Here is a 26,263-nt window from a genome sequence, read left to right on the forward strand (position 1 = left end):
ACCCAAATTCATTCGATACAAGTACATTTTGAAAAATACATAATTCGATACAAGTACATTTTGTTATATACATAATTTGCATAATTAATGCAAAATCAAGTCTCTCTATTTTTGTCAACATGGCAAATATGTGAGTTCCAAAACGATCAAAATCAAATCAAATATTTGAACTGTAGTGTGCAGTCCGGCTCTCGCGCTATCAAAACAAACAACCGTTTACTATTCTCCATGAACTTATGTACAAATAATACATATACTGAATACGCAGAAAACACACAGACTATTTACCCCATTGGCGGCAGATTGATTTTTCCGGACAACAGCTTAAACAAATACGAAATTTTATTTGTTTTTCTACTTTCATTTTCAGATTTTTTAAGCCTTTAGTAAATAATCAATAAATTACTTAGTAAGTAATTAATAAATTATTTTAATATCAATAAATTATTTTAAATCAAATACAATAAATAATAAATGTAATATATAATTACACTAGCCATAAATTCTAATTTAATTCGTATTGATAAGTTTTATCACATTAACATATGTACATACATATGTATGTGCATATGTATTCATATACGAAATATGATTTTTTTAAGTGGAATTTTATTTAATTCTTATATAAAGACAATTTAATATATTATCCCTACTAATTCAATTCAAATTCATGTAAATACTAGTACGAGCTTTTAGCTCGCAATTTTACCGATTTGAAATTCAGAACACTTCCAATTAACCCTTTTAAATGAAAAAAATATATTGTGGCCAGAACAATATCTCAATAAACATGTTTCGATATAAAATATTCAATATAAAATAGTATTAACAGTGGAAACATATCCCAAGTGAAAATACGTACTTTTGACTTTTGATTTCAACTGGACGACTACTTAGACAGATTTGAAATATGAAAAGTACTACAAATGAAGTATAATATAACCGACTATATAATCCAATATTCATTTTGAACTGGAAATTGACAGATTTTGAGACATCGACCGAACAACACCAAGATATAGAAAAATCACGCGATTTAAAAAACACATATATCTCCGAATCTCGAGCCAATCAACATTTTTTATTACCAAATTCGTGTTTATTATTTATTTATTTATTTAAATAGGCACACATACTGAATAAAATATAAAAAGAAAGTTGTATGATGAGACAAAAAATAATAATAAACACAAATAGAAATATAATATTCCATTTACAGTGAGCACCACATGATAATATAATGAAACGTAAAGAAGGTAAGTAAAAAAGTGAAATTACAAAAACATCAAGATTTAAAAAAAAAGAAACAGATAAAGTAAAAAAGAAAAAGAAAGACAATGAAGGTGAAGAAGCAAATCAACCACATATTATTTTCTTCACCTTTGTCCTAAAAATACTAAAAGAGTCACTAAATCATCATCTAAGCCAGCGGTTTACAAACTGGGAGGCGTGGGCTATTTATTGCCAGGGAAGACGCCAAAACTTTTTAGTAAAAAAATAATTTTCATACCATAATTTCTACAAATAAATAAAACTTCATATCGTAGCTTAACAGTAATAATTCAATGCATGAATGTTTATTTTTATTTTTCTTTCATTTTTATATGTAACAGTTGGGCTGAAAAGTTCGTAGGCTAGCATAGAAAAAATCTTTTTTTTGTTAGAATTTGATTTTATTATTCAATATAGTTGCCTTCGAGGGCGATACAACGATTATAGCGGTCATACAATTTTTCGATACCATTTTTATAGTACGATTTGTCTTTAGCCTCAAAATAGGCTTCAGTTTCTCTTCATCGGCGCAAAATTTCTGTCCAGCGAGCATCCTCTTGAGGTCTGAGAACAGGAAAAAGTCTCTGGGGGCCAGATCTGGAGAATACGGTGGATGCAGAAGCAATTCGAAGCCCAATTCATGCAATTTTGCCATCGTTTTCATTGATTTGTGACACGGTGCATTGTCTTGATGAAACAGCACTTTCTTCTTCTTCAAATGGGGCCGTTTTTCCGCGATTTCGTCCTTCAAACGCTCCAATAACGCTACGTAATAGTCGCTGTTTATGGTTTTTCCCTTTTTAAGATAGTCGATGAATATTATACCATGCGCAATATTATATGAATATTATACCAAAATACTGATGCCATAACCTTGCCAGACGACTTTTGCGTCTTTCCACGCTTTGGAGTCACTTCATCACGTGCAGTCCACTCGGCTGACTGTCGATTGGACTCCGGTGTGAAATGATGGAGCCATGTTTCATCCATTGTCACATATCGACGCAAAAATTCGGGTTTATTACAATTGAGCAGCTCCAAATACTGCTCAGAATCATCAATTCGTTGTTGTTTTTGGTCGATTGTGAGCTCGCGCGGCACCCACTTTGAACAGAGCTTTCGCATACCCAAATATTCATTCAACACGTTCCTTTGATATCTTTAGGGTCTCAGCTATCTCAATCAATTTCATTTTACGGTTATCCAAAATTATTTTGTAGACTTTTTTGATGTTTTCGTCGGTAACAGCCTCTTTGGGGCGTCTACTGCGTGCATCGTCCTCGGTTCTCATTTCGCCTCGTTTAAACTTAGCAAACCACTTCTCAACGGTTGATTTTCCTGGTGCAAGGTCCGAATAACGTTTATCAAGCCAAATCTTGCGCAACTCTCATCCATCTCACCCCGCACATTTTCGTAGTGTCGTCCACCCATCTTCCTTGCGGTCTTCCTTTTACCCTTTTGCATTCTCTCGGGTACCATTCAAGTACTTCTTTTGTCCACCTTTCTTCCATCCTTCTAGCCACGTAACCCGCCCATTGCCATTTCAATCTCTTCACTCTATCCACTATGTCCAGTGCCCATACTTCTCACCCACGTGTTCCGCTTTCTGTCTTTCCTCGTAATGCCAAGAATACAGCGTTCCATACTTCTTTGAGTGCATTAGATTTTGTGTAGCATCTTGGCGTTCAGTATCCAAGTTTTACATCCATACGTCATCACTGGCAAAACGCATTGATCGAAGATCTTTTTCTTCGGGCAGAGTGGCATTTTTGATTTAAAAACAGCATTCATGCGTCCAAATGCACTCTATCCTAATTTCATACGTCCTTTTATCTCTTCATCTTTACTACCAGACATGTCAATTATTTGACCTAAATATAAATAATTATTTACTACTTCTACTGGTTTATCATATAATGCAGCAGTTTCCAAACTGGGAGGCGCGCCTCCCTGGGGAGGCGCGGACTATTGCCAGGGGAGGCGCCAAAACTTTTATAAAAAAATAATTTTCATTACCATAATATCTACAAATAAATAAAACTTCAAATCGTAGCTTAACAGTAAAAATTCAATGCATGAATGTTTATTTTTATTTTTCTTTCATTTTTATATCTACATTTAATTCCTATAAAAAAATATCCGGAGAGGAAGATTTTAAAAATCGCGCCTTTGCAAACGCTCTTTTTCGGTAATGCACAAAACGACCGCTAGTTGCATGAAACAATAACCTCAAATTTAAAAGTCACTCGTGGCTGAAGTGTCAACTGAAGCGTATTGTCGGGATGTGATATTGTTTTTAACGTGATTTCTTTCTGAAAATAATAGTTAGTATATTTTTATAATTACATTTCATTATTATTTGTTTAAATTATATCAATAAAATATTTTTTAGCCGAATGGATAAATTTTTGAGTGATTACAAGAGAAAAGTCGACAATAATGAAGATACTGATGCTTATATAAGAGGGAATAAAAGCAAAAAAGAACAAGGAGATAAAGCTTTGAAGAAAAGACGATACAGTTCATCGAAATAATAAGTAATATATTTTTATAATTACATTTCATTATTATTTATTTTAAATTATATCAATAAAATATTTTTTAGCTGAATGGATAAATTTTGAGTGGTTACAAGAGAAAAGTCGACAATAATGAAGATACTGATGCTTATACAAGTGGAAATAAAATCAAAAAAGGACAAGGAGATAAAGCTTCGAAGAAAAGACTATACAGTTCATCGTATTTATCATTAGGATTCACAAGTGTTATTATAGATGGTTTGGAAAAACCAATGTGTTTGTTGTGTTCGAAAGTTTTGGCTTCAGATAGTATGAGACCAGTCAAATTAAAACGGCACCTAGAAACTCTACATTCTGAATACCTTGAAAAGCCCATAGAATTTTTTCAAAGAAAATTGGATGAGATAAATATTCAGAAGCAAACGTTCAAAAAAATACTTTCAGTTACACCAAACGCATTATTGGCTTCGTACCATGTCTCTTACCGAATCACAAAATGTAAGAAAGCACATATAATAGGAGAAACCCTACTTTTACCAGCAGCTGTTGATATGGTTCGAATAATGTTCGGCGAATCGTATGCAAAACAGTTGAGACAAATTCCACTAGCTGATAATACAGTCGGAAGGAGAATCAATGATATATCTGAAGATATTTGGGATCAATTAATTTCTCGGCTTTGTACTTCAAAATTCGCAATACAAGTAGATGAGGCAACTGATATAGCTAAAGATGCCCATTTAATTGCATATGTTCGATATGTCGCGGATAATAATATATTAGAAGATATATTATTTTGCAAACCCATTCTTGGGAAGACCACATCCATTGAAATTTTTAATATAATAGACAGTTTTTTTGAAGAAAACGACATAAAGTGGAATAATTTCGTTGGACTGTGTACAGACGGAGCTCACTCAATGTCCGGACACAAAGCAGGTCTTCAAGCATTGGTCAAAAAGAAAGCACCACATGCTATCTGGACGCACTGTATGCTTCACCGAGCAGCTCTAGTGTCAAAAAATATGAGCGAGGAACTGAACAGCATTTTTACAAAAGATATAAAAATTATAAACTACATTAAGAACAGTCCTTTGAGAGCAAGGCTGTTCGCAAAGCTGTGTGCTGATATGGAAGCTAATTATACCTCACTTTTGTATTATTGTGAAGTTCGCTGGCTATCTCGTGCAAAAATGATTCAAAGGGTGTTTGAACTCAAAGAAGAAATAGCAACCTTTCTCGAAGAAAACCAACATGAAGAGGCACATTTGTGGAAGAACGACAATTTTATTGTTAAACTTGCCTATTTGGTTGAAATTTTTGGAAAATTGAGCGGTTTAAATAAATCAATGCAGGGATCACAAATACATCCATTTGTTCAAAAAGACAAAGTAAAAGCTTTCATTATAAAGTTGAAGTTATGGAAATCAAATTTACAAAAGAATGAGTTGGATATGTTTTCACTTTCCAAAGATTTCTGGGCCACAGCCAATATTGAAGCAAGTAAAAATCTTTTTATTGACCACTTGGATGGTTTAGTGCTGCATTTTTCCAATTATTTCAAAGACCTTGATTTCTCAAAGTTTTTGTGGATACAGAATCCATTTAATTACAATGAAAAAGACGAATTCGAGCTGACAACCATCGAAAATGAAAAATTGATTGAATTATCATGCGATAGTTCACTAAAAAAAAAGTTTCAAAATGAAACCATAATTAAATTTTGGATGAATCTTAGTGGAGAGTATGAATCTTTGTAATGCAAAGCAATGCAAGTGCTTCTACCGTTTGTAACATCTTATTTATGCGAAACGGGCTTTTCGGCACTAGCTGCAATGAAAACCAAATATTGAGCCAGGTTAATAGTCGAAAAGGAGTTACGAGTGGCACTCTCCATATTGCCCCCAAGATTTGATAAACTTTGTGCCAACAAACAACAACATCCGTCGCATTAAATTTTGATGTGTTAGATGTAGTTTATTATAAAAATAAATATACGTGTTTGTATAAATTTATGTTATAGCAAAACCTTTTTATTATTCTGTCTATTGTAGGGTTAAGTATTTTTTTTTAAATAAAGGTTTATTATTTAAAACGTGTCTATATTATTATATCTATTAAAAAATAAAAGGTGGGGAGGCGCGGCAAAAAAAAATTTTTTTTAGGGAGGCGTAGTAGCATAAAGTTTGGAAACCGCTGATCTAATGGGATGCTATCAGGCATGCAATAGCTATTGAACATTAGTTTGTTCTTATCTACGTTAATTTTTAATCCTACTTTTCTACTTTCCCTGACCAGCTGTGTTAGTCTGTTAAGTAGGTCAGCTGAATCACGAGCTATTAAAACTTTATCGTCTGCGAACCGAAGTTACTCAAGAAGTGACCGTTGATGCTTACTCCGGCTGTGTCGCATTCCAAGTTCCTGAAAACTCCCTCAAGCACCGCATTGAATAACTTGGGCGAGATTGTATCTCCTTGTCTTACTTCTTTTCCTATACTAAATCTATCTGTACCTGAAAATTTTTAACCGAAGCTGTGGCATTCTTATATATTGCAGCTAACAGCCCCACATAGGGTTACGGCACACCCTGTGTTTGTAGAGCGTTAAGTGCTGCATTATGGCTAACTGTATCGAAGGCTCTCTCATAATCGACGAAACCTAGGCACAATGGCCGTTGATATTCGTTGGCGCGCTAGATTAGTTCACCAACTACCTAGAGGTGGTCCATTGTGCTGAAATTTGCCCTAAGCCCTGCCTGTTCTATATGTTGGATCTCGTCGAGGATATTCTTCAGCCTTTCTGTAATAACCTTCGTGAAGAGCTTGTAGACCGCTGAAAGTAAATTAATGGGTCGGTAGGCCTTGATATCGCTTTTATCGCCTTTTTTGGGTATTAAAATTATAGTTGCGTTATTCCATCCTTCTGGTATACCAGAAGGATGCACTTGCTGAAAAAGCTTGGTTCTGGATGCACTTGCTGAAAAGCCTAGCTAATATATTATTTAGGGTTGAGCGGCCACATTTTAGTAAGTCAATGGGGATATTATCTTCTCCTGGGGTTTTACCGTTCTTTGCAGTTTTTAGCGCGGCCTCTACTTCGCTAGGCAATACTGAAGTAACCCTTTGGCCGTGTGTCGATTTCGGAGAGGGAAATTGGTTGCTCTCGTTTGGTTTTGCATAGAACGTGTAAACTCTGTCTATGATTTCTTCTCTATTCCTAATTATGACTCCGCTCTTTGATCTGATTGCGATCATTTGGTTTTTGCCTAAGAAAATATCCTGTTTGCACTTTTTTTTGAGTTCTGCGAATTCTATGAGGCGATCGCCTCTTTCGTTTCTTTGGCCGGTACCAAAATTGCCTACTGCTCTTTCTGTATTTGTCTTTTGTCCTATTTTTGCCTTAAAGTCGCCCATGATTATTTTAAAGTGATGGCGCCATCTATCGTATGCGCCCTGCAGTTGTTCGTAGAAGTCTTCTATTTCCTCGTCTGAGTTGCTAGATGTGGGTACGTACACTTGGAAGATTTGACAAGTGTACCTGTTCGAAATTCTTAATACTACATAGCATATACGTTCCGATATGTCGCTTATTTCTATAATATTTCTTTCTATTTTCTTATTGATAAGAAACCCTACTCCTCCTATTCTACTATTTGGTAGCACTCTCCAGTAGAGACAGTTTCCACTTTTTAGGATTATTTGATTTTCTGCGGCCCCTTCGGGGCCCCGTGGGGCCCCGAAGGGGCCGCAGCGTTATGGGGCCCCGAAGGGGGCGCAGCCTCATGGGGCGCAGCCCCATGGGTCCCCAAAGGGGGCGCAGCTTTCATGGGGCACAGCCTTATGGGGCGCAGCCTTATGGGGCGCTGCCTTATGGGGCGCAGTCTTATGGGGCGCAGCCTTATGGGGCGCTGCCTTATGGGGCGCAGCTTTATGGGGCGCTGCCTTATGGAGCTCAGCCGCATGGGGCCCCGAAGGGGGTGCAGGAGGGCGCAGCCCCATGGGGCCCCGAAGGGGGCACAGGGGGGTGCAGGGGGGCGCAGCCTCATGGGGCGTAACCTTATGGGGCACAGCCTTATGGGGCGCTGCCTTATGGGGCGCCGCCTTATGGGGCGCCGCCTTATGGGGCGCAGCCTTATGGGGCGTAACCGCATGGGGCCCCGAAGGGGGCGCAAGGGGGCGCAGGGGGGCGCAGGGGGCGCAGGGGGGCGCAGGGGGGCGCAGGGGGGCGCAGGGTGGCGCAGGGGGGCGCAGCCTCATGGGGTGTAGCCTTATGGGGCGCAGTCTTATGGGGCGCAGCCTTATGAGGCGCCGCCTTATGGGGCGCCACCTTATGGGGCGCCGCCTTATGGAGCTTAGCCGCATGGGGCCCCAAAGGGGGCGCAAGGGGGCGCAGGGGGGCGCAGGGGGGCGCAGCCTTATGAGGCGAAGCCCTAAACGGCAACTGATCATGGGGGCGAAGCCCTAGACGGCATTTAATCATGGGGGCGCGGAGGGGCAAAGCCCTAAAAGGCATTAACTAAGGGGGGCGATTCCCTAAACGGCAATTAATCATGGGGGCGCGGAGGGGTGAAGCCCTAAAAGGCAACTGATCACGGGGGCGAAGCCCTAGATGGCATTTAATCATGGGGTTGCGGAGGGGCGAAGCCCTAAAAGGCATTAACTAAGGGGGGCGAAGCCCAAGACGGCATTTAATCATGGGGGCGCGGTGGGGCAAAGCCCTAAAAGGCAACTGATCATGGGGGCGAAGCCCTAGACGGCATTCAATCATGGGGGCGCGGAGGGGCGAAGCCCTTAAAGGCATTAACTAAGGGGGGCGAAGCCCTAAAAGGCATTAACTAAGGGGGGCGAAGCCCTAAACGGCAATTAATCTTGGGGGCGTGGAGGGGCGAAGCCCTAAAAGGCATTAACTAAGGGGGGCGAAGCCCTAGACGGCATTTAATCATTGGGGTGCGGTGGGGCGAAGGGGGCGCAGGGGGGCGCAGCCTCATTGGGCCCGAAAGGGGGCGCAGCCTCATGGGGCGCAAGGGGGCGCAGCCTCATGGGGCGTAGCCTTATGGGGCGCAGTCTTATGGGGCGCCGCCTTATGGGGCGCCGCCTTATGGGGCGCCGCCTTATGGGGATCCGCCTTATGGGGCGCCGCCTTATGGAGCTTAGCCGCATGGGGCCCCGATGGGGGCGCAAGGGGGCGCAGGGGGGCGCAGGGGGGCGCAGGGGGGCGCAGGGGGGCGCAGCCCTAAACGGCAACTGATCATGGGGGCGAAGCCCTAGACGGCATTCAATCATGGGGACGCGGAAGGGCGAAGCCCTTAAAGGCATTAACTAAGGGGGGCGAAGCCCTAGACGGCATTTAATCATGGGGGCGCGGAGGGGCGAAGCCCTAAAAGGCAACTGATCATGGGGGCGAAGCCCTAAACGGCAAATGCTCATGGGGGCGTGGAGGGGCGAAGCCCTTGAAGGCAGAGGCTCAGGGGGGCGCCGAAAAAATTATTTTTTTTTAATTTTTAATTTAATGTTTACTATTAGCTTAGTCATGTTTAAGTGGTTTATATTATAAACACTGAGCGAAGCTGGGTAATACAGCTAGTAATATATAATAGAAACATCGCGCCGCAATTTCCTGTCATTTTGATATATCAAATATTTTTTGCAGTACGATAAAAATCCGTTGATGTTTTCCATTTCATTAAAACGCCCCATGTTAATCTTTCAAAGAACAAAACTGTCGCAGTACAGAATTATAACGACCGTTAACTTCACAATTTTATTGTCGATCTCCACAAGGTATTACAGCTTATTCCATTACAGAAGGACAATGTGAATTCTTCAAATAGATGGAATAGATGGAAATACATAGAACGAGCTAGCTTTCTTTCTGCCCCATTATCTCACGCAATATTCGTCGTTTTCGAAGAGATAAACTGCGACAAATGGGGCGTAAGTAAACGTTTTGTATCATTGTTTGTTGGCCCTCTAGCGTAGCCCACAAAGAGGAATCAGCGGCTGAAAAGCGACCCGTTACGTCCCTTTCAATCGAACTTAACGGTCTGATAAATGACTTGAAAATCGCCGGTTCCGTATCGCTATTTCTACTGCGGCAGAAACGCTCAAATGAAAACATATTTCCTGACAAAACAATCCCGTCAATCTAACACGTCACTTTTTATATTATAAATATTCGGGTAAAATAAATTTCGACCGCTTATACACATTGTACAGTTGATGCATCAAAGATTAATAACACTGTTCGACACGAAAAATGGTTCAGAGACGAAATATGACTTTTCTTATAGATTTATGCCCAGTTAACACGAATCTGGTAATAAAAAATGTTGATTGGATCGAGATTCGGAGATATATGTGTTTTTTAAATCGCGCGATTTTTCTATATCTTGGTGTTGTTCGGTCGATGTCTCAAAATTTGCCAATTTCCTGTTCAAAATGAATATTGAAATCTGTAGTCGGGTATTTTATCTTTCACTAGCTGAACCCGGCATGCGTTGCCGGGGGCGCTGGGGGCAAAGCCCCCGGGGTGCCGAAGGCTTTGGGGGTGCCGGAGGCGCCAAAGGCGCCGGGGGCGCTGGGGGCAAAGCCCCCGCGCCCCGAAGCCTCAGCGCCCCGAAGGCATCGGAGGTGCTGGGGGCGCCGGAGGCGTCGGCGGTGCTGGGGGCGAAGCCCCCGGGGTGCCGAAGGCATCGGGGCGCTGGGGGCGCCGGAGGCGTCGGCCGCGCTGGGGGTGAAGCCCCGGGATGCCGAAGGCATCGGGGGCGCTGGGGGCGAAGCCTCCGGGGTGCCGAAGGCATCGCGGGTGCTGGGGGCGCCGGAGGCGTCGGCGGCGCTGGGGGCAAAGCCCCCGGGGTGCCGAAGGCATCGGGGGCGCTGGGGGCGCCGGAGGCGTCGGCGACGCTGGGGCCGAAGGCCCCGGAGTGACGGAGGCATCGGGGGCGCTGAGGGCAAAGGCGTCGGGGTGTTGGCGATGCACAAAACGTAATTCGTAATTCGTAATCACTTCGTAATTTGTCATTCGTGCATCAATTTCTTTCCGAAACCAATCGATTCAATATCTTTAACTTTATTTTTATTCGAGTTTTAATTCCTTTTCGAAACCACCCGTTGAAATCAACGGGCCCAACACTAGTTTTAATCATAATTAGCAGCGTAATTAAATGTACCAAGATTTAAATCAGTGCGCAGTGTTAGTCTGGATCGAGCAGTGCGTATTCGATCAGTTTCTCGTCTTGCATTCTGTTGTTCTTTTGATTCAGACTAAGGCTTCCAATCCCGGGATCCCGGGATTGGAAGCATTTCCTGGCCAGTTTGTTCGCTCCTGATTTTATTTCTTCCTATGAATTTCGTAATTTACTAACATTCTCATATATACGATTCAACACCAAAGTGGTTTCGTCTAAACTTTAAAGTAAGATCTCGTTTCTGCAATATTTTCGTGCTCGAGGGGCTACACGCCTGATTTGTTATTGACACGCCTACTTAGCTTATACATATGTGTATAGCAGTGGCGTACGGTGACATTGTTTCATATCTAGCATGGGCCGTGATGCTTTGCATCATTCTACGCCACTGGACTTCGCGCGAAGTTCTCCGCCAAAAACGGGATCTTCGCAAAGCGGTATGCGACAGCTCGGTGACGTGATTTATTCGTTGCCGAGTCGCTTCGTCGTCGAGACGTGGTCCCTTCGTCGCGGGACAAAACACGGGGGACGCTGCGAGGTGCGAACTCGAACGCGCGATACGCACACATTCCCATTTCGACTCGCAAGCATGGTGTTCACTACCGCGCACAGCGCCAGTGTAGAGCCCGCTTAAAATATTCGAGGGCAAGGCGGCGCGATTATTGTCACACTCGCGGCGTGATGCGTTGAACGTGGGAAGGTAGTTTTACTTTCGCGTCATGCGTTGCAATGTCACATACGTTACAATTCCATAATAACGCATGCAATTTCCGTTCCCGTTCCCCTTCTCATTCCCGTTCCCATTTGTCGGAAATATGCAGGCAGCGAACACCTTGGTCGCGACGCGAAAATATTATAGCGAATGACACAATGTATTTAAAATTCAGCACACTTCTAATTAACACTTTTAAAAGAACACAAAAAATAGTGTGGGAAACAATCCCAAGTGAAAATACGTATTTTTGACTTTTGATTCAAACTGGACCACTACTTAAAGAGATTTGAATGCTGAAAAGTACTAAAAATGAAAGCTAAAAATACCCGACTATAGATTTCAATATTCATTTTGAACAGAAAATCGACATCGACATCGACCAAACAACACTTAGATATAGAAAAAATCGCGCGATTTAAAAAACACATATATCTCCGAATCTCGAACCAATCAACATTTTTTATTACCAGATTCATGTTCACTGGGCATAGATCTATAAGAAAAGTCATATCTCATCTCTGAGCCAAAAAAAAAGTTCTCATTTGTTGAACAGTGTAATGTGGCTTGTATGGTTTATATCGTGCGACAATTTACGTCTCCTTTAAATATGTTGGTATTCTTAAGAAGATATTTGAAATAAATTTACTTTCGTAATTATATTTTTTCAGTTCATAGATATATTGTTTACTTATTTTGCAATACTAATATTAATAAAAAATAAATTAAGTTGAAAAAAAATTTGCATCATATTTCCAAGGTTCCCGAGAATACTGGGAGCGATCCCAAGTTTCATCCCATATCCCAGGAATTGAAAAGTCTGAGAAATCAGAAACAATAGTACATATGTACAAACTTCCTTAATCCGTATGATGATATGCATTATACTACAAATAAAGGAAATAGACAAATATTAGAACGTTATTTATATGCATTTCACTACTAAATATGTTTTTTTTTTGTTTTCCTTGAACAGTGTCTAAAGGATTTTAATTTGACATTTTCTCCATATTTCTTTTGTAGAGAAGGGTAATAATATCTCCAAATAAATATTATTTACCGTATTTTATCATGCGATGTACACCAGAGTACAAACATGCCTTTATTTTCAAATACGATTCATTCGAAATGCAAAAAAGAAAATCATATTTGAAGTTAGAGTTTTCGCTCTAAATCCTAAACTAAATTTCCACATAGTTTTCTACTACATAATTATGGCATACGACCATCCTAACACCACTTCTGTTTATGTTTCATTACAGTGAAATATTTCATGTGGAACTAAAATTTGTATCAAAACGCATATAAACCAGAACTATGTATGTAAATACATAATACGATTGTTATGATTTAATTCTACAGAACTAGCCGAAGTTGACGCGCTCGCTTCCTGTGAAAACATAACTTGAACAATTTTGTGATGTATTTCGAAATATTATTTCATATACATATATTATTTCGTATTTCATATATATATATATATATATATATCATCATCATCATCATTTACAGCCATTCGCCATCCACTGCTGGATGAAGGCCTCTCCAACACGCATCCATCTCATTCCGCACATTTTCCTAATTTCGTTCACCCATCTTCCTTGCGGTCTTCCTTTTACTCTTTTGCCTTCTCTCGGGTACCATTCAAGCACTTCTTTTGTCCACCTTTCGTCCATCCTCCTAGCTGCGTGACCCACCCATTGCCATTTCAATCTCTTCACTCTATCCACTATGTCCACTACCCTTGTCATATTTCTCACCCACGTGTTCCGCTTTCTGTCTTTCCTCGTTATGCCAAGCATACAGCGTTCCATACTTCTTTGAGTGCATTGGATTTTATTTAGCATCTTGGCGTTCAGTGTCCAAGTTTCACATCCATACGTCATCACTGGCAAAACGCATTGATCAAAGATCCTTTTCTTCAGGCAGAGTGGCATTTTTGATTTAAAAACAGCATTCATCCGTCCAAATGCACTCCATCCTAATTTCATACGTCTCTTTATCTCTTCATTTTTACTACCAGACATGTCAATTATTTGACCTAAATATAAATAATTATTTACTACTTCTACTGGTTCTTCATCTAAGGGGATGCTATCAGGCATGCAATAACTATTGAACATTAGTTTAGTCTTATCTACGTTAATTTTTAATCCTACTTTTCTACTTTCCCTGTCCAGCTGTGTTAGTCTGATAAGTAGGTCAGCTGAATCACGAGCTACTAAAACTATATCGTCTGCGAACTGAAGGTGACTCAAAAAGCGACCATTGATGCTTAGAGCGTTAAGTACTGCATTATGACTAACTGTATCGAAGGCTTTCTCATAATCGACGAAACCTAGGCACAATGGCCGTTGATATTCGTTGGCGCGCTCGATTAGTTCGCCAACTACTTGGAGGTGGTCCATTGTGCTGAAATTTGCCCTAAACCCTGCCTGCTCTATAGGTTGGTTCTCGTCGAGGATATTCTTCAGCCTTTCTGTAATAACCTTCGTGAAGAGCTTGTAGACCGCTGAAAGTAAACTGATGGGTCGGTAGTTCTTGATATCGCTTTTGTCGCCTTTTTTGTGTATTAAAATGATAGTTGCGTTATTCCATCCTTCTGGTATAGCTTGGTTCTGGATGCATTTGCTGAAAAGCCTAGCTAAGATATTAATTAGGGGGGGGCCGCCACATTTTAGTAAGTCAATGGGAATATTATCTTCCCCTGGGGTTTTACCGTTTTTTGCAGTTTTTAGCGCGGCCTCTACTTCGCTAGGCAATACTGCAGGAACCCTTTGGCCGTGTGTCGATTCCGAATGATCGCAATCAGAGAGCGGAGTAATAATTAGGAATAGAGAAGAGATCATAGAGAGAGTTTATACGTTCTATGCAAAACTTTACGAGAACAACAACGGTCAATATATATATATATATATATATATATATATATATATATATATATATATATATATATATATATATATATATATATATATATATATATATATATATATATATATATATATATATATATATATATATATATATATATATATATATATATATATATATATATATATATATATATATATATATATATATATATATATATATATATATATATATATATATATATATATATATATATATATATATATATATATATATATATATATATACGTGTAGGTATATATGAACTGTGTTTCAATAATTTTCCAAGAATAAAAATATAATAAATCCCTCATTTGCAATTAATGACAAATGAACCCGACAACCACTCGCCGCCACTGCCAAGTTGCTTACTTTGTGAGATTGCGTCGCACAAAATTAAATTAGCGAAGTTTGTTCCGGGGAAACCCCCGACCAAAGAATGGAGGAATGAGAGGGCACCCTTCTACGAGGTTCGCAATACAACGACGACGAATTATTGTAATTAAGACGAAAGCTCGCCTCGTTACGTTCTCACTTTACGTACGAACCCTAAACAGAAGGGTCTTTTCACAGTCCGAGTTTTTGGGCTTTTTTTTCGTGTACTTCCTTTCCACTTTTTCCACACTGAACTCGTTAGGGGAAAACAAACGCCAGGTAAACTGAGCCGGTTTTCAAAATTACCTGAAACTTTCAGACGCGCTTGTTTCGACAACAACATTAAACCAAATTAGGAGCAAAGACGCTTCGAAGAGACTGTTTCTCTCTATAGTTAAGTGTACAATAATTTGGGAACGAAATATATATATATATATATATATATATATATATATATATATATATATATATATATAGGTATAATACATGTATGTATGTTGACTTCCGCTTAAATTCTTAATATGTAGATTTATTCGCGTTATTAAATTTGGAAAGTTGAATATTTGTATAAAAAAAACAATTAACGGCGATTGAAAAAGTTTCAGCAGTTGAATTTAGATTTTTAAAGCAGTTGTATTAACTTTTGTACGTGAGAATTGTTTGGACGAAATGGACTGCTCAAACTGCGCGTTTTTATAACGTGAAAGCTTATATTTGTATGGAATCGCTTTGCCACTTCTTTTGACTCGACTGTTTCCAAAAGAAAATATCTGTATAAATGTGTGGGAAAATGCCATTCAATTGGAGAAAGAAAGTAAAGTTTAGCTCAGAAGGCCGGTACGAGAATCTCGTTTAAAGTTCGGCGACAGCAAACGACGTTCGCGTCAATCGTCTCCGTTTACCGGCACGCCCTTTTCCATTTTCCTTTTTCTCGGTTTAAGATATCAAACGGCAACGAAACGATTTTTTATATCCGACAGAATAATTAAAACAATATTTCTTGAGTATACACTACCTTAATTTCAAACAAAAAGCTCAAGATGAGTTTAAAATGTAGCATGACCCATCATTTATTACATATACGAATAGACATATTGAAAGTAAATACCTACGTGCAAAAAAAAGCTGTACACGATGGCCTTAATTTATATTGGAAGAATTTCAACATCGTGATTCATCGAATTTGAAACTCACAGACTGTATACACAACGGCCAATGAAATCCGACACATCCTCTACGGGTTTCCGAAGATCGCATCTTTCGGGATAATCCCAAAACGGTACAAAGCGGCATAAAGGTGAGACGCTCCTATCCGGTGGGGATTTATACGTTAATTCGACTATCGGTAAACGAAATCGACACAACTCCCACGTCTAACTCGAGATTAAATCTTTGGAATAGTGTGCTCAGGTGGGTGAATTCAAGCAACAGTCTGCCGACTTCAATACGCTCATCCCACACCATAGCATTTTACTATACGAATACAAAAAAATGCTTCTACCAATCCTTTTTATCGGAATTTTTTATTTTTAAATAAATATTTCTAGTTATTTCTAGCCTTTTCATTTACCTATTAGTAAGTTGACGCCTTCTGTGAGATCTTTGTCGTACAAAGTAACTAATTTTTTTCCATCCACAAGCAGGGGAGTTATATCCAGCAAAACTCCTTCAGTAACATCACAGTGTTCGTGTCCCTGCCTTGTTACTTGATATACTGCTGTTTGAGGAGTATGATGCATTCTGTAAACAAAAGGAAATATATTAATAAAACGGTATTTTTAAAATGCTCCCTTTTAATTCGCGATCATATGAATGAAGATTCCTAATCATATTCACTTTAATAAAAAATAATGTACACTCATAACAAATATACCGCACAAAACAATTTATTCAACTTAAGTTAAATGTATTCGACATAAAATAAATTATCCCAAGATTCAACAAATATATTGAACATGAGAACAATTATTATCAGCGGAATTTATTTATTTTAAATTATATGTAAAATCGCTAAATCACATAAAGTCGTTTGTTTTTTTCTACGAATATTACAAATATTATTTTTTTTTTATTATTTTTTTGTGATATCTAATTATCCTATGCTTGTTTTTATTTGTGACAAAAGTAATTATTTATTTGTCAATATTTTTTAACGTTGTTTTAATTTTTTCTGTTAAAATATAAGTTAAGGTGTACCGAGTGAAAAGTTTATATTTTAAATTTAAATGTTTTCGAAATAAAGTTAAGGTGTGCCAAGTGAATAGTATCGTATTTTTATTGTAAGTAGCCAAATTAAAGTTTAGTGTACTTAGTGAATATCTATCGCAAATAAAGTTCAATTATACGTACATTCCCCTTATATTACATGAATAAAATCGGGCAACTGGAAGTGGAATTCAAATCTTTCTGAAAATCTTTTCATCTATTCACACACTAATAATGCATACATAATATATATACGAGTAATTAATCATGTCAAAGTATAAAAAGACGCACGAAATCATTCCCATAAATATTATATAAGCGTATATCATAATTAACGCGAAAAACGTGCAATATATATTATAATTATCTCGCATACCTTTATCTCAATCATCCGATGTTACCTTTTACCGTGCCGACCCTTGTGAATATTCATTACACTATTAAGGTTTGCTTTAAACGCTGAATATACGTACCCGGAATTTTTAAAATAAATATTACATTCTAGAACTCTGATTAATTTGTACGCAAAAATATATATTGAAATTCATGTGCAAACATGTGTATATATGTATGTATGTATATACATATATTCAGCACGGAAAAAAGGTTCTTCCGGTGCCTGCCACAGTAAATGGTGGATGTACGCCTTCGCAACGATCAGATTGGATCTAATAATGGAAACACAAGATTAAATAATTTCACAGCAAGACTTTCCATTAGACGAAATATATTTTGGTCAATATGTGCGTTTGCGTGGGTGAGAGTTGAATTTTTTTTCATGGTCGCATTAACATCACGCAATTACTTCACCCTCGTCAACGTCACTCCGTTGTCGGCGTCAATAACTGACGGCATCTTCATTTGAACGAGTGCTCTTAGAACCAATCAAGAAGTAAAGAAAATTAGATGCATATAATTACGCTATAAATCTGCCTCAACTTAATTTTCTTCTTATTGAATATTTCCTATCATTTACGCAAACGAATAAGGTAATATGCCGAGAAAGCTTTTCCAATAGGTAATATTTGAAATGCGTCGAATCACACAGATGCGTATTAAAATTGTCAAAGTTCAAAGCGACGCTTATGCAAAGTTCGACGTCAAAACTTTGTAATACGACGACGCTGACGAAAAACAAGAAAATCTCCCGTTCGTTCATTCATCGTCCAAGTTTTCCTCGGCTCTGTGATCTGCTTTCTCTCGTTTCCACGCTACGAGCACATAAACATACACATTCACACGTGTATGTATGTTTAAGATGCTTTACAGAAAGAACCAACTTCCAAAAACAACGCTGAAGTTATTATGTATGTGTGTACATACATATATAGGTATAAACCTAGAAAATATTATAATATTAAAGCACCGGATAGACTAATACCATGCCTATGTATGTGTAAATATTATAAACAGTATTTATAATTTTAAATGATATGTCGTCGAAGTTAAATAATTAATTTTATATATTAAAATAATTTTAAAATATTTACATACTTACTAAACATACATATGCGTATAAAATAAGTCGAACACAATAGAGGATTATTATTTTTTTGCGCAATATCAACTACTCGACTTATATTCTTTGCTTTTTTATATTGAAATGTGCACAATGGCACGAAGAATAAGATTGTATTATAGAATGAAATGAAAGTCTATAGAAACGGTATTGGAATCGATCTTGTGTCATACGCCTTAACAATGGAGGACCAGATATCGAAAACGCTACACAGAAAATATTTTTATTGTGATTCAAGAAAAAGATACATCGAATCCCAAACATTATACCACTATATCTTAAAACTCAAATGTATGTATAATATGTATGTACAAACATACATATGTATATAATTACTGTTAACGGCATTTTACATTAAAGTTTTTCTAAAAGATTGTCTGTTTGGGTTATAAAAGTACATACAAAGAGCATGAGGTGTCAATACCATACCCAATCATAACTTTTAATTAATAAATAAATCAAATATAAAAACTTATGAATGTATGTATATCAAACCATTCAGAATACATACTTCAGTTAATACTAATTTAGGGAACGCAACACGCGAATAATATCATGAGCTCAATATTATCATAAAAATAAGATTGTAATCAAAATGAGAATATAAAAATGAGCAATATGGCAAAATATGAAAACGATCGGATAAGAGGCAAACTTTTTTCTGAATTGTAATCGTAAGTGAAACGTTAAAGAGGTTAGTAAAAATACATTAGCTATGATAGAACGATTGTGCAGCTATCTACATATATTCCCATATGTGTATGTACATTGTACATATGTAATGTGACACATTTACCGTTGCCGTTATTAACTAGAAACCGCAACGGTGCAGTTTTAACATTCTGGCAGGGTTTTCTGCCACGGCACCAGGTAAATTGGATTATTTTGCACATTGTTACGATACACACACTTGCAAATACTACATATGTGAGAGCCATCTGTTCCTGCACATGAATTGGACTACGCCGAGAAAAACGTTGCCGCAAACTAGAAACCCAATTATCATATCGCCAGAAATGTATCACGTCGAAAATAAAATTTAAAACGAAAATTCGTATTTTCGTTATACATATTTGCGAACAAACTTTGACCATTGTGTGAACGTTTTCAATTAGTCGCCCCGCGAAGGTAGATTGGGGAAAGATGGGGTGAGCTCAGACGCCGAATTTTCCAGTCGGGCAGGCGTCGTTTTTCACGGGTAAAATTTTCCGAGGCACTTTCTGAAATGCTCGGTATGGCACGTGATTTAACGACATTGCCGAAATACACCAAATTAAGGGGGAAAGGTCGTTGTCATTGATGAACGACATACAGGGCTATTCAGACAGTGGGAATAATACAACATAGTAATATGTACACATGTAGATATTTATTATGTAGTACGTAGGTACATATGTATATATGATTTTTTTTCATTCTATTCACAAAGACATGCAATTAAATCATTTTTTTCTGTGAATGTCATATTTTACGTCAAAACATGTCATTATAGCCTCCTCACATTTCATAAATTTCTTAATTTTTTCAATTTTTTTTATTTATTTTCAGATTAAAAGTATATCAAAGAAAGCTCTCAACATTTATTATTTTAAAAATAATGATGGTAATATGAAAAAAATGACGATTTCCACATACAAACACCTATTGCGTGCCTTTTTATGGGGACTTTCGAACGAAACGGTGGCTTTGATTTCTCGTTAATCAGTCAAAACGAAAGTTTTCCACTAGATCCATCGCTGAAAATTCAAAATTCGCGTTTTTCGCTCTGGCTGAATGCACATACGAATGTGTGTATACATAGATATACACGACACTAAAAATTATGAAGTCAATAACGCTTAAACATTCAAGTTAAGGCGAATAGAAGCGATTCGACTATTGTGAAAGTCAAATCTTTGTGAAATCAAAATATATCGAAAATTTAACGACTGCCATCATAGCTATGAATGGCGTTATTCTCGAGAAGGGTGGTTTTTATAGAACCATTCACCCCTCCGTGCAAAAATCGTCCGTTTGAATGACTCTCACACGTTTCTAAATGCACGCGCACCCATATAAAGATGTGTGTCTTAATATTATAGGAAATTCTAAAATCCCAAAACTTCTCAATGTCACGAAATTCGTATTGTGCGTCGTTACAGAAAACTTCGAGAGCTACTGGAGTATTGTTTCCGCGTCGTTCGGTTCCGATCTTGGATTAATTCCAAAATTTCACTTCGCAACAGCGCGCACGTACATACATACACATGGTTAATGAATTTCCTCTGTTAATGTGTATATTCTCAGCGGAAAATTCGATTCGTATTTTATTGTATTATCTATGTAATATATAATTTCGAAATAGACTTTGTATGTATGTAAGGTTTGTTGGTAATCGAAAAACAAATAAAAGTTTCTATGACGACGATTCGATATAGTTGATTGTTTTTTTTTTCGATTCGATTAAATTAAATAAAAATAAAAATGAATATTTACTATTAGATTCACCATGTTGAAGCTGTTTATATTACAAATACTGCGTGAAGCCGGGTAAAACAATTAGTATGATACATATATTTATGTAATATCATATACAGAAGGTTCATTTGTTCATATCTCATATAGCTATTTACATATTAATTTAAATGTTGTGTTTATGTATATACACACATAAACAATACAATACATATGCTTTTAGTTATAAAATATACACTTTCGAATGATTTGGTTTTTAACAATATTTTATAAGCTATTGGTATCACCCAGGAGTATACGCCTTGTTAAAAATATAAACCTTGTTTCGCATTCAACCCTTGTTGGCAAACTCGATTTTTAGTTGTATGCCCCTCTTTCATTTTAATTAATTAAAAAAAAGTCAGTAGGATGAGAAATTGATTTATTACAAACGGGGGAAGAGCTTTTAGCGAAAACTCATTCAACGCGCGTCGAAAAGAAAGCCTCATTTATATTCCGCTCATAATTTGTAACTTTTTTACGTCATCCTACAATTTCTATAACAGTTTAAGCTTTTTATGTTTAATAAAAAAAAGCCTAATTGTTCTGTCTTGCATTTTTTAAATAAAATTACACGCACTCTAGCTATAATCTCGGCGATTATCAGTTTTTGTTCGTAGATGGGTTAAGACGTGTTTGAATTTTAAATTTGATCTCTCAAGAGGGAAATTACACTTAAGATTATCTCCGATAATAATACTGCTTAGTAATAACGAGAGATTTATGATTCTGTCGTGTTCATTTGCTATTAATATATGTATTCCGTAATAACGTGTTTCCAAATATAAAAAAACGAAGATTACAATCGTTTAGATGAGAAATAATGACGAATAAATTGATAACGCGGCAGCAACGACCTATATGTATATACTTACATACATATGTATGTATATACATATGCACATATCATACGTATATTTGAATGTATTATGTACATACATATGTAGATACATAGTTCATCAATTCGTATAATTTTATGTTCTATTATATATTTGGGCCTTTACAATTTTTTCTCTCATTTAATTGAATTTGTGACTTTTTTACTACCATTTGTTGAAAGCTGAGACTACCTACATAAAATATTGCTATATTGATCTAGAATTCGAACTATGTATTGTACTTCTTTCATATGTATTATACATATTCACAATGCACTTTAAATAGTAAATTGATAATAATTAATTATGTCATCACTATAAATAAAAATGTTAGCAAAAAAAAATATCTTCTACATATCTTCCCCCTAAAAAATTTAAAGTCACATTATACATGTACATACATTAAAACTTCAATATAATATACAATAAATTTTTATGATTTACATTTATTCTTTAAACAGAAATCGAAAATCTTTGAATTATTATAATTAAAGTTGACTATGAAATTTTCAGTTATGTGTGTATTAAATTATACTAAATTATATTTACCGTACGTAATGTAAAAACATATTATGAAGCTTAAGGGGGTATTCTAGTCTAGAGGCATGATTTGTAGGTATTTTTTCAGGTACAATAAAAAAAAAACAAAAAATATTTTTAGTAGCCATTATTTTATCACATATTTATTAATATTGATTCATTTTTTCTCCTATTCTATTTTTCCAATATTTCCATTGTTTTTATACTTTAATTTAGTTATGTAATGTGCTATTTAATCATATTATAGCTTTCATTCTTTTCCATTTCATTTGTTTATTTTGTATTTACCTTTTTCATTTGTTTTATATTTGTAAATTTCAATTTCTTCTTATATTCTATCTTATAACCTTTTCCAAATATTTTAATACTATAGTTTAATTATGCAATGTACTACATATTTTGTCATGCCTTTATTCTTTACTTTTTAATTTGTTTTCCTTATATTTATCTTTTTCATTTTTGTAAAAATCTATTATTGGACTCGGATGTTACATATATTATTTATTTACTTTTTGTTTTTTTTATACCTATCTCTGTACATCCTGTCTGTTGATTTTTCAATTAATAAAATAAATAAATAAAAATAAATGTTTGAAGAATACATAAAAAAACATAGATAAAGTTAAAATCAAAGGAAAAAATTTAAAATTCAAAAAGTTACAGGCTGATGAAGTGAGGGGTCTCAAAAAAATGGCGTACCCTGGTTGACACGATTGCAACCCTCCTAGTAATCTGATATCAAAAAAACAAATTAATTCTTAATCCAAACAAATCAGTTTTTTTTACCTTTCTGAATTTTTTAAAAATAGTAAAAATTTTAATTTTGTTATAGTTTTAGTTCGTGCGATAGAGTAATATATAGAGAAGGCTCACACCAAATTTCAAGTAAATTGGTTTAGTAGAACTTGAGATATCATGTCAACCGTCTCGAAAAAAGTAGTTTCGAGAAAAACGCGTTTAAAGTTACGCGCCAGTTAGATGCCACCTCACTAAAACAGCTATATCTCCGAAAATAATTTGAATTTTGAAAAATCCTTTTAAAAACATATTTATAAAAATATTTTTTTTCATATTTAAAGGTTAAGCTTTGAAAATATGAAAAAAAATGATTTCTAGACTAGAATACCCCCTTAATATTTGCAAATCCAAAGAGCAGCAGACTATAGACAATTTATAATCCTGATTTGGTTTGTAAAATTATAACATTTCAAGTTGAGTCCTGACAATAAGAAATAGAAGTTAATTTAAAATTAGGTTACGGGGTTATGGAAACATTCTCAAATAGTCATATTTCAAAGTCACGACTGTTTTCAACGTACTGAAATCAAAAGGCATATTTTGACTTCCACTCTGTTTAACAGCCCGAGTTCTAAATTACACTCAAGGATGAAGTAAAACGATCATTAGCTTCAGCCTTCTCCACCTACATAATTCCCATTTTCACTGTTAGCCATTGAATTAATGACAGATACAGACATAATGTCACCGTTAACGACGTCTAATGATTGTCGAACGCAATAACGTCAATTCTAAGAACGAAAACCCCCTGCCTCCCTCCACCTGCGATTATACATATATGTATGTATGTATGAACATACCCTTTGGAGTTGAGATGGGAGTTCCAGTACGTCGGATGAGTTATGGGTACCCATTACTGAGAAGACGAATTGCGTCAGATTTATGGGTACGGTATTAGGCACGTGTACACAGGAAAAAGCACGCCCGCGGGGGAAACACATCTCAATCTGGCAGGCTGCGCCGAAAGGGTTATCGGGCCGCCTCGTTGTATTTGTCAACGGGAGGCCCTGTTGAAAAATATGTTTTTTCCTATATTGCCCTGTACAGGGACCCGATGGTTCATAAAAGGGCCATATTTTTGCACTACCGTCGGTGACTGGTCTCCTCGAGTCTACACTGACTCCCTACTCAACTGAGGTCGAGAGACATTATTATAAACATGAAAATATGTACCACAGATGAGAGAAAGCGACGAAATGCTCTGAAATTTCAGCATTTTATTTTGCTCGTACTACATATATTTCAAAGTGAAAGGATTCAGTGTAAATAGGAAACTTCTACTATAACCATTTTAATAATGAATACCTAAATTTAATATGTTATAAATATACATATGTAAATAAATATTGTTGAATAAAAACCTTAATAAAAATGAAATATTTTAATATTAATATATGTATGTATATATACATACATACATATGTATAAATGATTTAAACTCCCCGCATTGAAAGAATATGACACAGGCTTTAAATTTAAAAAGTTTTCAGCGTTAAAAAAAAAGAAAAGGTCACAGAGGCTAAATTTTCTCACGAGTGAAAGTCGAATTTTTTGTAGAATATTCAAATAAAACATTAAGAGACATTGAAGTTAAAATTCAAATTCAAAATAATATCACAATAAACTCATTGTCATCAAACTAAATAGCCCGATTTCGCATTAATATTATATCTATAGGTATTTACATATGTATATAAAAATTCATGTTTGTCTGTTTGTCTGTATGCGTATGCGTTCTTATACCATTCAACCGATTGCGATAAAACTTACAGGAGTTATTATGTGTATATCCGCGATGGTTTCTGTAAAAAATGGCTCAAAAATGGGAAACGAAACGGGAAAAACGGGAATGAGTGGCATAGCTCGGACGTTAAGCTTCTGCTTACCGTCAAGAAGGTGCCGGGTTCTATCCCTGAATGAAAATGAATTTTTCAGAGTATGCTGTTGGTCAGACCTGGATTTGTGACTCCAGGTTGATCGTTTCCTATCAGAGTTTGCCAATTTTCTCTGATTTCATTGTTGAAACGGTTCCCGGAAAAAAAAATTGGCTAAAAATCCTTCCTACCTACTATGTCACCACTATTTGAAAAATTTGATTGATGTACAATAAAAATTTATGTACAATTCATAGATGTCTCGTTAATTTGCGAGTTTTTTCAGTGTCTCGCAATTCAACGACTTATAATAAAAATGCTGTATTTGTATTTGTAATTGGCCAGGAAGGCGCATTGGGATTTACCTGTAAGGCCTTCGTGGTATATATGTAAAATAAAAAATAAAAAAATAAAAATAATTGCAACGCAATGATTTCAAATGTTTTCGCGTCTCCACCTGCGTTGTTAGGGTAAAATAAACAAACGATTGCGTTTTTCCGATAAATGGGAACGGGAACGGGAATTGCATGCGTTATTGTGGCATTATGCCGGGTTCAGCGGGTACGGGTAGTAATTATTCGACATATAAAATGTCGTCAAAATATTTTTTTTTGACTAAATACTTATGGTTTTGTAATTAAATTATATTTCAACATACCAATAACTGCACTTTCAATTTTTTTACTTTATCATGTATGTACGTAGTAATAATAGATGAAGTTTTGTGATCATTTGTGAACTCAAAATCGATTACTGATCACGTTTTCATGATCTAGAAAAAATGTGTGTGCGTGTGTGTGTGTCTGTGTATTTTGGGGATTTTTTTAACACCGTTAATCTTATCAAACTGAAACTTAGTATCGGTTATTTTATTTTGACCTTTTAAATTATTTTAATCTTCTTGATATTTATTATGTATAATAAAGATAGTGATTTTAAGTAAAAATAAAAAAAATCACTAAATTTAATGAACCGGAAG

General features: G+C 36.4%; 3 protein-coding genes across 3 annotated transcripts in view; 1 reads left to right on the top strand and 2 right to left on the bottom strand.

Annotated features, from left to right (window-relative positions):
- LOC143912339 (uncharacterized) overlaps positions 1–26,263 on the bottom strand; it is a 976,232-nt gene that overhangs the window by 689,041 nt on the left and 260,928 nt on the right. The window lies entirely within an intron of this gene.
- Positions 1–26,263, bottom strand: part of wry (delta and Notch-like EGF repeat containing weary) — a 103,718-nt gene that overhangs the window by 54,556 nt on the left and 22,899 nt on the right. The window contains exons 3-5 of the mRNA XM_077438443.1: positions 24,241–24,266; positions 22,427–22,437; positions 16,548–16,717 (exon numbers count right to left, since the gene is read on the bottom strand). Of these exons, the coding sequence (XP_077294569.1) occupies positions 16,548–16,717; positions 22,427–22,437; positions 24,241–24,266 (207 nt within the window). The remainder of the gene's footprint in view (positions 1–16,547; positions 16,718–22,426; positions 22,438–24,240; positions 24,267–26,263) is intronic.
- Positions 3,517–6,398, top strand: LOC143910591 (zinc finger BED domain-containing protein 5-like). Its single transcript, XM_077429128.1, has 4 exons — positions 3,517–3,596; positions 3,665–3,809; positions 3,878–5,053; positions 6,348–6,398. The coding sequence occupies exons 3-4, from the start codon at positions 4,064–4,066 to the stop codon at positions 6,396–6,398; spliced, it is 1,041 nt and encodes a 346-aa protein (XP_077285254.1). The 5' UTR covers positions 3,517–3,596; positions 3,665–3,809; positions 3,878–4,063.

The sequence above is a fragment of the Arctopsyche grandis genome, chromosome 1 (assembly GCF_051622035.1).
Source record: "Arctopsyche grandis isolate Sample6627 chromosome 1, ASM5162203v2, whole genome shotgun sequence".
NCBI classification, from domain to species: Eukaryota; Metazoa; Arthropoda; class Insecta; order Trichoptera; family Hydropsychidae; genus Arctopsyche; species Arctopsyche grandis.